This window comes from Oncorhynchus mykiss, chromosome 4, assembly GCF_057628025.1.
Source record: "Oncorhynchus mykiss isolate SJ-2025 chromosome 4, ASM5762802v1, whole genome shotgun sequence".
Classification (NCBI taxonomy): Eukaryota; Metazoa; Chordata; class Actinopteri; order Salmoniformes; family Salmonidae; genus Oncorhynchus; species Oncorhynchus mykiss.
Window position 1 is genome coordinate 57,157,362 of NC_143025.1, and position 13,547 is coordinate 57,170,908.

The 13,547-nt window shown below is 41.9% G+C and overlaps 2 protein-coding genes across 51 annotated transcripts in view; one reads left to right on the forward strand and one right to left on the reverse strand.

Annotated features, from left to right (window-relative positions):
• Positions 1-6,345: 6,345 nt before the first annotated feature.
• On the reverse strand, positions 6,346-8,082 carry LOC110522013 (rho-related GTP-binding protein RhoB). Its single transcript, XM_021600072.3, has one exon. It carries the CDS (start codon positions 7,865-7,867, stop codon positions 7,277-7,279), a length of 591 nt encoding a protein of 196 aa, XP_021455747.1. The 5' UTR covers positions 7,868-8,082; the 3' UTR covers positions 6,346-7,276.
• A 980-nt stretch (positions 8,083-9,062) lies between these two features.
• Positions 9,063-13,547, forward strand: part of LOC110522005 (pumilio homolog 2) — a 56,435-nt gene continuing 51,950 nt past the window's right edge. For 20 of the 50 annotated variants that reach the window (XM_021600048.3, XM_021600058.3, XM_021600052.3 and 17 more), the window contains exons 1-2: positions 9,063-9,244; positions 11,023-11,389. In XM_021600048.3, the coding sequence (XP_021455723.2) occupies positions 11,036-11,389 (354 nt within the window). In that variant the 5' untranslated portion in view covers positions 9,063-9,244; positions 11,023-11,035. Of the gene's footprint in view, positions 9,578-9,844; positions 10,380-11,022; positions 11,390-13,547 lie in introns of those variants that run through there. The other 30 variants (XM_021600049.3, XM_090232343.1, XM_090232318.1 and 27 more) reach the window with 4 other exon arrangements.

A 13,547-nucleotide genomic window follows, 5' to 3' on the forward strand; every position in this document is an offset into this window, starting at 1 on the left:
AAGTCAAAGTGCAAAACTGATAGAGACATACCCCAAGCAACTTACAGCTGTAATCGCAGCAAAAGGTGGCGCTACAAAGTATTAACTTAAGGGGGCTGAATAATTTTGCACGCCCAATTTCAGTTTTTGATTTGTTAAAGTTTGAAATATCCAATAAATGTCGTTCCACTTCATGATTGTGTCCCACTTGTTGTTGATTCTTCACAAAAAAATAGTTTTATCTTTGTTTGAAGCCTGAAATGTGGCAAAAGGTTGCAAAGTTCAAGGGGGCCGAATACTTTCGCAAGGCACTGTATTTAACCCAATATCCTTGAACATTATAAATATGGTATTGACACTGACCCTGGAACTATACAGTTGCTTACTTACGTTCTCGTGTTCATCTTTCTATTTATTGTGTGTTTTTGTTCTACTTGACTTTTTTATAAATGTATAGTTCTACTGATATTGATTACTGCATTGTTGGGAAAGAGCAAGCAAGAAAGACATTTCACTGTACTTGTGTAAGTGACAATAATAACTGGAAACTAGGCTTCCTGGGTGGCGCAGTGGTTAAGAGCGCTGTACTGCAGCGCCAGCTGTGACTCCTGTGGCGGGCCGGACGCAGTGCGTGCTAACCAAGGTTGCCAGGTGCACGGTGTTTCCTCCGACACATTGGTGGTGCTGTGTTAAGAAGCAGTGCGGTTGGTTGGGTTGTGTATCGGAAGACGCATGACTTTCAACCTTCGTCTCTCCCGAGCCCTATTTTATGTGGATACACTACTTGACCCCCAAGCATCATTACACACATTACACATGTTGATATTAAGATTTTTTTTAAATTTCATATAGTTTGCTCCAACATTTGATTACTGGGAATAAAACAGCAAAAACATAAGTCATCAGCCGTATGTTGATTCACAGGCAATTTTAATGTGGTACTGTAAAGGTAGGGCTCCAAAAACATTAAAACACAGACTTTATTGAGACACTCTGACAAAGACCACATATCAAGACATGTTGCAATTAACTGAGTACCTTCTCAAACATTCACTATGTAACTCATTTTTGTTGCTTTCAATTGAACACATTTCACCTCTTATAGTTGAAGTCGGAAGTTTGCAACCACCTTAGCCAAGAACATTTAAACTCAGTTTTTCACAATTCCTGACATTTAATCCTAGTAAAAATTACATGTCTTAGGTCAGTTAGGATCACCACTTTATTTTAAGAATGTGAAATGTCAGAATAATAGTAGAGAGAATTATTTCTTTCAGCTTTTATTTCTTTCATCACATTCCCAGTGGGTCAGAAGTTTACATTCACTAAATTAGTATTTGGTAGAATTGCCTTTGCATTGTTTAACTTGGGTCAAATGTTTCAGGTAGCCTTCCACAAGCTTCCCACAATTCCTCCTGACAGAGCTGGTGTAACGGAGTCAGGTTTCAAATCAAAGTTCATTTGTCACGTGCGCCGAGTACAACAGGTATTACATTGAAATGCTTACTTACAGGCTCTAACCAATAGTGCAAAAAAGGTGTTAGGTGAACAATAGATAAATAAAGAAAGAAAACAACAGTGAAAAGACAGGCTCTATACAGTAGCGAGGCTTTAAAAGTAGCGAAGCTACATACGGACACCAGTTAGTCAGGCTGATTGAGGTAGTATGTACATGTAGAAATGGTTAAAGTGACTATGCATATATGATGAACAGAGAGTAGCAGTAGCGTAAAAGAGGGGTTGGCGGGTGGTGGGTGGCGGGACACAATGCAGATAGCCCGGTTAGCCACTGTGCGGGAGCACTGGTTTGTCGGCCCAATTGAGGTAGAATGTACATGAATGTGTAGTTAAAGTGACTATGCATATATGATAAACAGAGAGTAGCAGCAGCAGCATAAAAATAGGGGTTGGGGGGGCACACAATGCAAATACTCCGGGTATCCATTGTTCAGGAGTCTTATGGCTTGGGGGTAAAAACTTTTGAGAAGCCTTTTTGTCCTAGACTTGGTACTCCGGTACCGCTTGCCATGCGGTAATAGAGAGAACAGTCTATGTCTGGGGTGGCTGGGGTCGTTGACAATTTTTAGGACCTTCCTCTGACACAGCCTGGTGTAGAGGTCCTGGATGGCAGGCAGCTTAGCCCCAGTGATATACTGGGCCGTACGCACTACCCTCTGTAGTGCCTAGTGGTCAGAGGCCGAGCAATTGCTGTACCATGCAGTGATGCAACTAGTGTTGCTCTCGATGTTGCAGCTGTAGAACCTTTTGAGGATCTCAGGACCCATGCCAAATATTTTCAGTTTCCTGGGGGGGAATAGGCTTTGTCGTGACCTCTTCACGACTGTCTTGGTGTGTTTGGACCATTCTAGTTTGTTGTTGATGTGGACACCAAGGAACTTGAAGCTCTCAACCTGCTCCACTACAGCCCCGTCGATAAGAATGGGGGTGTGCTCGGTCCTCCTTTTCCTGTAGTCCACAATCATCTCCTTAGTTTTGGTTACGTTGAGGGATAGGTTGTTTTTCTGGCACTACCAGGCCAGGTCTCTGACCTCCTCCCTATAGACTGTCTCGTCGTTGTCTGTGATCAGGCACTGTTGTGTCGTCTGCAAATTTAATGATGATGTTGGAGTCATGCCTGGCCATGCAGTCGTAGGTGAACAGGGAGTACAGGAGGGGACTGAGCACACACCCCTGTGGAGCTCCAGTGTTGAGAATCAGCATGGCAGATGTGTTGCTACCTACCCTCACCACCTGGGGGCGGCCCGTCAGGAAGTCCAGGATCCAGTTGTTGAGGGAGGTGTTTAGTCTCAGGATCTTTAGCTTAGTGATGAGCTTTGAGGGTACCATGGTGTTGAACGCTGAGCTGTAGTCTATGAATAGCATTGTCACATAAGTGTTTTTTTTTGTCCAGGTGGGAAAGGGCAGTGTGGAGTGCAATAGTCTGTTTGGGCGGTATGCAAATTGGAGTGGGTCTAGGGTTTCTGGAAGAATGGTGTTGATGTGAGCCATTACCAACCTTTCAAACCACTTCATGGCTACGGGTCTGTAGTCATTTAGGCAGGTTGCCTTTGTGTTCTAGGGCACAGGGACTATGGTGGTCTGCTTGAAACATGCTGGTATTACAGACTCAATCAGGGACATGTTAAAAATGTCAGTGAAAACACCTGCCAGTTAGTCAGCACATGCCCGGAGCGCAAGTCCTGGTAATCAGTCTGGCCCCGCAGCCTTGTGTATCTTGACCTGTTTAAAGGTCTTACTCACGTTGGCTATGGAGTGCATGATCACACAGTCGTCCGGAACAGCTGATGCTCTCATGCATGCCTCAGTGTTGCTTGCCTCAAAGCGACATTGAAGTGATTTAGCTCATCTGGTAGGCTCGTGTCACTGGGCAGCTTGCGAATGTGCTTCTCTTTGTAGTCTGTAGTAGTTTACAAGCCCTGCCACATAAGACGAGTGTCAGAGCCGGTGTAGTATGATTCAATCTTAGCCCTGTATTGACGCTTTGCCTGTTTGATGGTTCGTTGCAGGGCATAGCAGGATTTCTTGTAAGCTTCCGGGTTAGAGTCCCGCACCTTGAAAGCGGCAGCTCTTCCCTTTAGATCAGTGCGAATGTTGCCTGTAATCCATGGCTTCTGGTAGGGGTATGTACGTACAGTCACTGTGAGGATGACGTCCTTGATGCACTTATTGATAAAGCCAGTGACTGATGTGGTGTACTCCTCAATGCTATCGGAAGAATCCCGGAACATGTTCAGGTCTGTGATAGCAAAACAGTCCTGTAGTTTAGCATCTGCTTTATCTGACCACTTTTTTATAGACCAAGTCACTGGTGCTTCCTGCTTTCATTTTTGCTTGTAAGCAGGAATCAGGAGAATATAGTTGTGGTCGGATTTACCAAATGGAGGGCGAGGGAGAGCTTTGTACGCGTCTCTGTGTGTGGAGTACAGGTGATCTAGAATGTTTTTCCCTCTGGTTGCACATTTAACATGTTGATAGAAATTTGGTAGAACTGATTTAAGTTTCCCTGCATTAAAGTCTCTGGCCACTAGGAGCGCCGCCTCTGGGTGAGCTTATTTCTTTATACAGCTGACTGAGTGCGGTCTTAGTGCCAGCATCTGTCTGTGGTGGTAAATAAACAGCCATGAAAAGTATAGCTGAAAACTCTCTAGGCAAGTAGTGTGGCCTGCAATTCATCACAATATACTCGACTTCAGGCGAGCAAATCTAGAGAATTCCTTAGATTTCGAGCACCAGCTGTTGTTTACAAATATGGGCGCCCGTTAAACTACTGCCATTTCTTCCGGTGCCATTTTTAGGTTTGTAGGCCTCCTTGCTCGCACACGCTTTTTCAGTTCTACCCACACATTTTCTATAGGATTGAGGTCAGGGCTTTGTGATGGCCACTCCAATACCTTGACTTTGTTGTCCTTAAGCCATTTTGCCACCACTTTGGAAGTATGCTTAGGGTCATTGTTCATTTGGAAGACCCATTTGCGACCAAGTTTTAACTTCCTGACTGATGTCTTGAGATGTTGCTTCAATATATCCACATAATTTTCCTGCCTCATGATGCCATCTATTTTGTGAAATGCACCAGTCTCTCCTGTGGCAAAGCACAACCACAACATGATGCTGCCACCCCCGTGCTTCACGGTTGGGATAGTGTTCTTCGGCTTGCAAGCCTCCCTCTTTTTCCTCCAAACATAACGATGGTTATTACAGCCAAACAGTTCTATTTTTGTTTCATCAGACCAGAGGATATTTCTCCAAAAAGTACAATCTTTGTCCCCATGTGCAGTTGCTAACCATAGTCTGGCTTTTTTATGGCGGTTTTGGAGCAGTGGCTTCTTCCTTGCTGAGCAGCCTTTCAGATTATGTCGATATAGGACTCGTTTTACTGTGGATATGGATACTTTTGTACCTGTTTCCTCCAGTATCTTCACAAGGTCCATTGCTGTTGTTCTGGGATTGATTTCCACTTTTCGGACCAAAGTACATTCATCTATTGGACACAGAACGCGTCTCCTTCCTGAGCGGTATGGCGGCTGCATGGTCCCATGGTATTTATACTTGCGTACTATTGTTTGTTCAGATGAACGTGGTAACTTCAGGCGTTTGTAAATTGCTCCCAAGGATGAACCAGACTTGTGGAGGTCTACAATTTGTTTTCTGAGGTATTGGCTGATTTATTTAGATTTTCCAATGATGTCAAGCAAAGAGACACTGAGTTTGAAGGGAGGCCTTGAAATACATCCACAGGTACACCTCCAATTGACTCAAATGATGTCAATTAGCCTATCAGAAGCTTCTAAAGCCACAACATCCTTTTCTGGAATTGTCCAAGCTGTTTAATGGCACAGTCAACTTAGTGTATGTAAACTTCTGACCCACTGGAATTGTGATACAGTGAATTATAAATGAAATAATCTGTCTGTAAACAATTGTTGGAAAAATTACTTGTGTCATGTACAAAATAGGTGTCCTAACCGACTTGCCAAAACTATAGTTTGTTAACAAGAAATTTGTGGAGTGGTTGAAAAATGATTTCTAGACAATGTATTGTAGTTTTACAATTATTGTGTAATATATCCTGACAGTTCTCTTGATAGAACCATCCCATAACCATCCCCATTTTAGAAACAAAAACTGTCTATCTTATCTCCCTAGTTTAAACCAATAACGTACACAACACAATAGAAGTGGCAAGAATTGTGTCATTATTGTCTTAAACCACTAAGCTGACCACTAGCAGACCACCTTCACATTTAGTAGGCTTACCAGTGCTTCCAGTCGTTTCTATGTAGTTGGGGTGTAATGGAAAGCAGTCTCCCAGTCATCCTGTTTGCTCTGTCTTTATCTGTGTGCTCTGTCCTTTGAGCTCATTTCCTCTTATTGTGCTGTAATACTATTTCCAGTATTGTTTTTTTCTGTTTTATTTCTCCTCTTGCTTTTGATAGCTTTCCACACCACCTAACCGCTTCCTGCATCAGGGGTAGTTGGTCTTGTCCTGAATTGTGTTGCCATTTATCCTAAACAAGGCTGAAGTGAAAACATGCATGATGTGGGTGAGCTGCTGCCAGCAGTAAGCTATAATTGCATTACATAAGTTGATTGCTTTGTGACCCTGAGGAATACGAGACACATAGGTCAGGGTTGAAATATTTTTGGGGGGGATCTCTATATTGACCTTAAATTCCTGACTTCGGAGTTAATTCTTGCTATGATGACCCACTATGAAACTGTCCCTATCAATTATGGGACAGATAGTTATACACAAAAGTAAAATAATGAGGTTTTCCCATGTGCATTTACAGTTTACATCCCCAGCAGAGGCCAACCATATGGAATTCAACTGGCACTAGGTTATACATTATGATCATATCTTTATTTAAAAACAATAGAAATAACTGTGACACAAACTTGAAGACATAAAAACATATTGCACTATTGGGGTCTTTTTGATTTGATTTGATTTGATATTGCACTATTGGGGTCTTTTTGAAACTCCATATACAGTATGTGAAATAATTGCATTCATTCTTTACACCGTGCTGCAGACCCTGTCATCTTAATGCAATGTCAACAATTTACAACAAAAAAAAACCCCACTGGAGGCAGGATGGACAGCCTTTTGGATCAGTTTGAGAGCAGCTTGGCCCCCCAAAAATGTAGTCTAAGGCTTACAATTCAAAACAATCATGTAGGCTCCAACACTTTGAGTAAGTAGAATCTTGGCTTGAAAACTGGACAATAACCTCTTTCACATGAATAATGCAATGTGACCATATAAGGGGATAAAGCCTAAAACTCGAGGTTGTACGTTGCTTTTCCCTTCCCTTTTGAACACCGCTTTCAGCTATAGGCCTATATTTCCCTCCACAGATTCCATAAATTGCCAAACACACTGGTTGCATATCAACAAGCCTTGGCCCCCCACACTCAAGTAGGCTACTTGGAACAAGATCCTCAAAGACTACAGCATAATTTCAGGCAGCATCTTGAATATTTGACAAACGTATTTCTTCAGTAAATTATAATCACAGTGTCCGTTGTACTTGTATTTGATTATATATTCGAGTCAAATAAGGTAAATTGGTCAGAATAGATCCAGATGATGATCCATAATCGGATTATCATTTAATTTGAACATTATGCTACTGGCTCGCAAGAAAGTCTTTAATGAGAGGCACGCATAGAGTTGTTTTTATTTTTTACTTTTCAAGCACAAGGACAACAGGTCTTGATGGTGTTGGCAGCCGTGGGCCTATTTTATCGCTTACGTCAGCCGTTTATTCAATCACAACAACAGACAGCAGTTTACACAACCGTTGGAGGGTTTTGATCTCTTCTGTAAAGCTGCACGTGTCGCAGTGTCGAACACCTCCCGAATACCATCCTTTGTTTTAGCAGAACACTCCAAATAGTCATATGCACTAATGCGCACGGCCATGGCGCGCCCGTCCTCTGTTTTCACGGGTTCCTGTTTCATTCTGGACAGCTCGGTCCTAACAATCTCGTCGTTGCGCAAGTCTCTCTTGTTGGCGACTAAAATAATTGGCACGTTGGGACAAAAGTGCTTAACCTCTGGAACCCATTTCTCGGGGATGTTTTCGAGGGAGTCCGGGCTGTCCACGGAAAAGCACATCAGGATGACATCGGTGTCCGGATAGGACAGCGGGCGAAGGCGGTCGTAGTCCTCCTGTCCAGCCGTGTCCCATAGTGCTAGTTGGACTTGCTTGGTGTCCACTTCAATGTCCGCCACATAGTTATCAAATACAGTTGGCACATAGACCTCAGGAAACTCGTCTTTGCTGAATACAATCAGCAAGCAGGTTTTCCCACACGCGCCGTCACCGACGACGACCAGCTTTTTTCGTATCTCTGCCATTTGTTGCTTTTGACACTGATAGACCACTTTCCCTTGACTCTAGCTTTTAAACAAATATGACATTCGAAAATAATTATGTATCAGCTGTCTTTGTGTTAGCTAGCTACGAATTCTGACTATGAGTCTTGTTAAACTTCCCTGAAGGTATGCTAGCGCGTTTAGCCGCTCGATTCTATAATTCGCAAATATGTATCCCTGTCTAACCACTGAAGCGCTGGCTTTATAAAGAGCACGGCGCTTTCCTAATATAGCAATCCAATCGTATCTACCGAGGTGATATCATCATTTCGAAAAAAGGAGGTGATTGGATCCCAGTCCTGCTTTGTCGGTAGGGGAGGGTAGTGTACCACGAGGATCATGTCTCGCCCAGATACCAACCTGGGATCAACTAAATAAAATTTGATTTGATTTGATTTGAACTAATTTGGCAATGTCTTTGGCTTATTTCCTACATTTTTTTCAATAAATGTTTCCTCATTCACAATCACATAACTTAATGTATGAATAGTCATTTGACATAGGCCTATATGCCACTATCCATATGACAAACACATAAGGCCTATACTAATGTAGAGCCAGCTCCAGGCCTACAAAAAAACATGTTTATATTTCAATAAATTGTGGGTCGCAGCTGGCCATCAAATAACAAAATAACAATTCCCAATGCGATGTTTTTTCCAGGACCTACGCACGGGCAGGCCTATGTACCCCATGAAACAACTTGCCTTCTCTCCACATGAAACAAAGATGATGAAATATTGCAAAATTGCTCAAACCAATAGGACTATTTGAAATTAGCTCATGTAGAGTAATGTTTCATACTGCGCGTGCCATGATGTGTTCCCATTCACAATAATCATGTTGTCGTTCCAAAATGCCTAGCATATACATCATATTGTTGCGATTTAAGTACAATTGATTGAGATAGGAGCATATGAAGTTGAGTCTTAATTGGTTTTTGCTACACCTATGGAATTAGTCGTATTGATTAAACATCATGAACAATATTGATCAGCATTATTGAAATTTTACACTGGACTGACTCCCTAGTAGACTTTAATTGATACAGAGAAATCATGCATACTACATGTAAATAATTGAGAAATTATGAGTGGGTAATTTCATAGTCTATTTTATTATATAGTCTATTTTATTATAATCGCAAATATTGGCTCGTTTGACATGTTAGTGCGCAGGTCTAATGTACAACATGCATATAGACTGCAGGGAGGGCACTAGCGTGATAGTCAAACTCCTTCATTGCACGTTCAATCGTAGCTAATCATTAAAACACCGATCTCCACGGAAACAAAACAATATACATTTCAACCACTGACATTTTGTACAAACATCGCTCTTCACTCTAAAAGACAGCGCGTGAGTATCTAAGTTTATATAATGCGATGTATTACGCATTCTCACTATTTTAAGTGTGGATTATTGCCTTGGTCGTTGAGTATATCCCCTTTTGTTTAGCGGGTAAGGCCCCTCTGGAACTTGGAGGGGGGCCATGTTGTTAGTGTAGCTAGTTACCCAGCAATGGTGTTTTGTTAATACAGCTCACCAAGCGGCATTTGTATGTTTCACTCGGTTATCAAGGTTTGCTTACTGTTCAACGGCGTGTGCACAACGAAGAGTTGTGCCTTCATTGTATGCACTTATTAAACTGCACTAGTAATTTTACAGCGCTGATTTTATCAAACTGAAAAGGTAAGGGGCCTCCCTTACTCTGCCTAGCTAGCTAGGCTAGTAGCTAACAAACAAATTAAACGTTGACGCTAGATTTGTAAGTGAACTGGTAACGTTAGCTAGTTAACTTGGCTTCTGTCTACTGTTATTGTAACGAACAAATGTGATAGCCAGGTAGCTAGGCATTATAGCTAATGATCTAGTTATCTAAGTAGTTCACGAAGGGTTGTTTTGCTAGTCTGAACCAATGACTGGTCTGAACTATGAAGCCAGTTGTCATGAACAGGGAAATCGTGGACGTAGCTAGCTACTGTAGTTAACTGTTTTTCTGACGTCAGTTTCATGCTAAACTAACCGAGTCTGCAAGCTATACAGTAGACATAGTTTGTAGAGTTGGTTTAGCTAGCTAGTTAAAGTAGCCAGCTAGGTACATAACTACTCGTGGTATTCAACATTTTCGTGAAAGCAATAACCACACACCAACATTAACGTTCGCTAGCTAGTAATCTAGAGACTCTATGCGCCGAATTACCAGCTAACGTTCGCTAGCTAGCGAATGTTATCAATTTCGCGTAAAACGTGTTTGAATGACGTTACTACTAGCTAACGGTAGGTAGTTAAACTAACGTTAACGAACCATGTACAATATGTGGCTAACGTTAGCTAGCTACTAACTAGGTACACCGGCTTTCTACACTAATACAGTGTGTAATATTTATTTAGCAAAACACACACCCGACAACGGCGACTTGAACACTCCAGCCAGACATTCATTGTTCGAAGGCTACGCTAACAAGTTAGCTAGCTAAGTAAGCTAGCAACGGTAGGCTAGCTTGCTATCCATCTATCTAACATTGTTTTGCTAGCTATATCCATAACGTTACATTGGTTTCTGTCTGTGATGTAGGTAGTGTATGTTCACGATTGATGTTAGTTAGTTAACTTTAGCTGTTTGGCTAAGAAGGCCAAAGCGCATATTACACGGACTTTAGGGACACTTCCGCAGCGTAATGGAGTTAGCTAGCTAACTTTTCATAGCTAATTTAGCTTAAAATACGTTAATGTTAGCAGTGTAATAAATACATTGTCTAGATAGCCAGGTAGCTAAATCAAACAAGGGGCATGTAACGTCCCCAGAGAAGATTATGTTGCTGTTGCTAGCTAGAGACGATGCTCATTTATGACGCTGACAGTGCTTCTGCTGCAGTTCTGCAGACATTTCAGCTAACTAATTTCAGCTAACTAACTAGCTACAAATAAAATAACGAAAACTGTCTTAACGTTAGGGACCAAAAAAAGTATATATCGATATTTATTTTACTAGCTACAGTTGATACGTGTATGTTTGGTTGGTTCAATAAGCTTACATTCAATATCAGAAACCTCAACCTAATGTTTGACAAGTGCTATCCATAACCAATGTAAAGCAACCCTCTGACATGTTCTATTATTTCCCCCTTCCATAGGCTTCCCCGTGGAATGAGCATTCCATGCAGCATCCTAAGTATGAATGACGTGGCCTGGCAGGAGACACGGGGTGGGATGCTGCACACAAACGGTGCCCCTGAAGCTGGGGGCATCAGAGTTCATGGAGGGGGTTCCCTGGCAGCTGTAGGGGGAGCAGGGCAGGGTCCCGGGGGGCCACACCCTCTGCAGGGCATGGATAGGGGCCCCAACCCCACCCCAGGCACCCCACAGCCTCCACTGAGTGGGCGCTCTCAGGACGATGCCACAGTTGGCTACTTCTTCCAGAGGCAACCTGGTGAGCAGTTGGGAGGTTGCACCCCTAGCAAGCACCGTTGGCCTACAGGAGATGGCAACCACATTGACCAGGTATGAACATTTTGCCAGGGCCAAACTGCTTTCTGTTTGAAAAAGGTACAGTATTTGAATGAAGCAAACCTTAGACGTTTTAGAAACTACTTTACCACCGCAGAGACCTTATGCCGTTTCAGCCCCAAGCATGACAGAAATTTCACCGGTCATGCTTGTCTACAGGTTAATTTGCATAAATTAGTGCAATTAAGTTGGCACGTGTGCATCTTCGTTACTTTATCCTGTGTCTTATTTATCACACATGCACAGCGTTTAGAGCCTAGTTTGAGCAGAATAATATCACCTGTCAGACAGCGAGAGCTGCTGCGTGAGTGGAACGTGCTCTTAGAAACCCAGTCATTGCGCTGCAAATTGTAAATGCAATCGTGTGTTAACACTTGATGGCCACGGCTTTCTAATGCTACTATTTTTTTATTTCTCAACTCCTAATTGAAGCCCGTGCTCCATTCGAGTGCCTAGGCAATGAATACGGTAGGTAGGCTACCAGCGTGTCACCAACCACCTTGCAATTGGAGTATGCATTGTTTGAAACCTGGATGTTTTTTATTTCATATTGTGAGGCATGTCTTACCTTGCTCCAAAGTAGATGAGGCGAAATCCCATGACAGAAACATGGAGTCAATTATTTTATAAAGACTCCCTCATTTGCCATTGAAACCAGCATTTATCTCCTGTTCTATTGGTTTTCATATCAACTTTCTTTCGTTGTCCGGAAGCCAAAGGCACAATTCTAGTTATTCTTTTTGTTGCATCTTTAGATTCCCCCTCTAATTTTAATCTCACATGGAACTGTTTGCATCAGGTGTGCTATTTACAGTGCCTTCAAAGTATTCACACCCTTGACTTTTTCCACATTTTGTTAAAGCCTGAATTTAAAATTGTTTCAATTGTCAAATTAAAAATGTGTATTTAGACCCCCCCCCCCCCCCCCAAAAAAAAATGAAAAGGTTCAATGTCTTGTCAATAAGTATTCAACCCTTTTTTGTTATGGCAAGCCTAAATAATTTCAGGAGAGTAAATTTGCTTCACAAGTGGAATGGACTCAATCTGTGCAATAATGGTGTTTAACATTACTTTATTTAATGGCTACCTCATCTCTGTACCCCTGACATACAACAATCTGTAAGGACCCTCAGTCGAGCAGTACAGTTCAAAAACAGATTCAACCACAAAGACCAGGGAGGTTTTCCAATGCCTTGCAAAGAATGGCATCTGTTGGTAGGTTGATAAACAAGCAGACTTTGAATATCCCTTTGAGCATGGTGAAGTTAATAATTACAATTTGGAGGGTGTATCAATACACCTAGTCACTACAGAGATCCATGCGTGCTACCTAACTCAGTTGCCGGAGAGGAAGGAAACCACTCAGGGATTTTGCTATGAGGCTCATGGTGACTTTAAAACAGTATAATTGCTATGGTAGGAGAAGAAAAATGAGGATGGGTCAACAACGTTGTAGTTACTCCACAATACTTACCTATTTGACAGAGTGAAAAGAAGGAAGCCTGTCTAAAGTACAAATCTTCCAAAAGATTCATCCTGTTTGCAACAAGGCATTAAAGTAATAATGCAAAAAAAAAAAGTGGCAAAGCAATTAATTAACCTCTCTGGGATATGTGGGATGCTAGTGTCCCACCTGGCCAAAAGCCAGGGAAATGTAGAGGGACAAATTAAAATAAATTACTATAAAAATCAAACTTTCGTTAAATCACACATGCAAGATAGCAAATTAAAGCTACACTTGTTGTGAATCCAGCCAACATGTCAGATTTTGAAGCTTTTCGGCAAAAGCAAACAATGCTATTATCTGAGGATAGCACCTCGGTAAACAAAGAGAAACCATATTTCAACCCTGCAGGCGTGACGCAAAACACAGAAATAAAAATATAAATCATGCCTTAGATTTGACGAGCTTCTTTTGTTGGCACTCCAATATGTCCCATAAACATCACAAATGGTCCTTTTGTTCGATTAATTCCGTCGATATATGTTCATTTATTTGGCGCGTTTGATCCAGAAAAACACCGGTTCCAACTTGCTCAACGTGACTACAAAATATCTCGAAAGTTACCTGTAAACTTTGCCAAAACACAACTTTAGGTGCTTTTTTGTACGTAAATAATCAATAAAATTGAAGACTGGATGATCTGTGTTC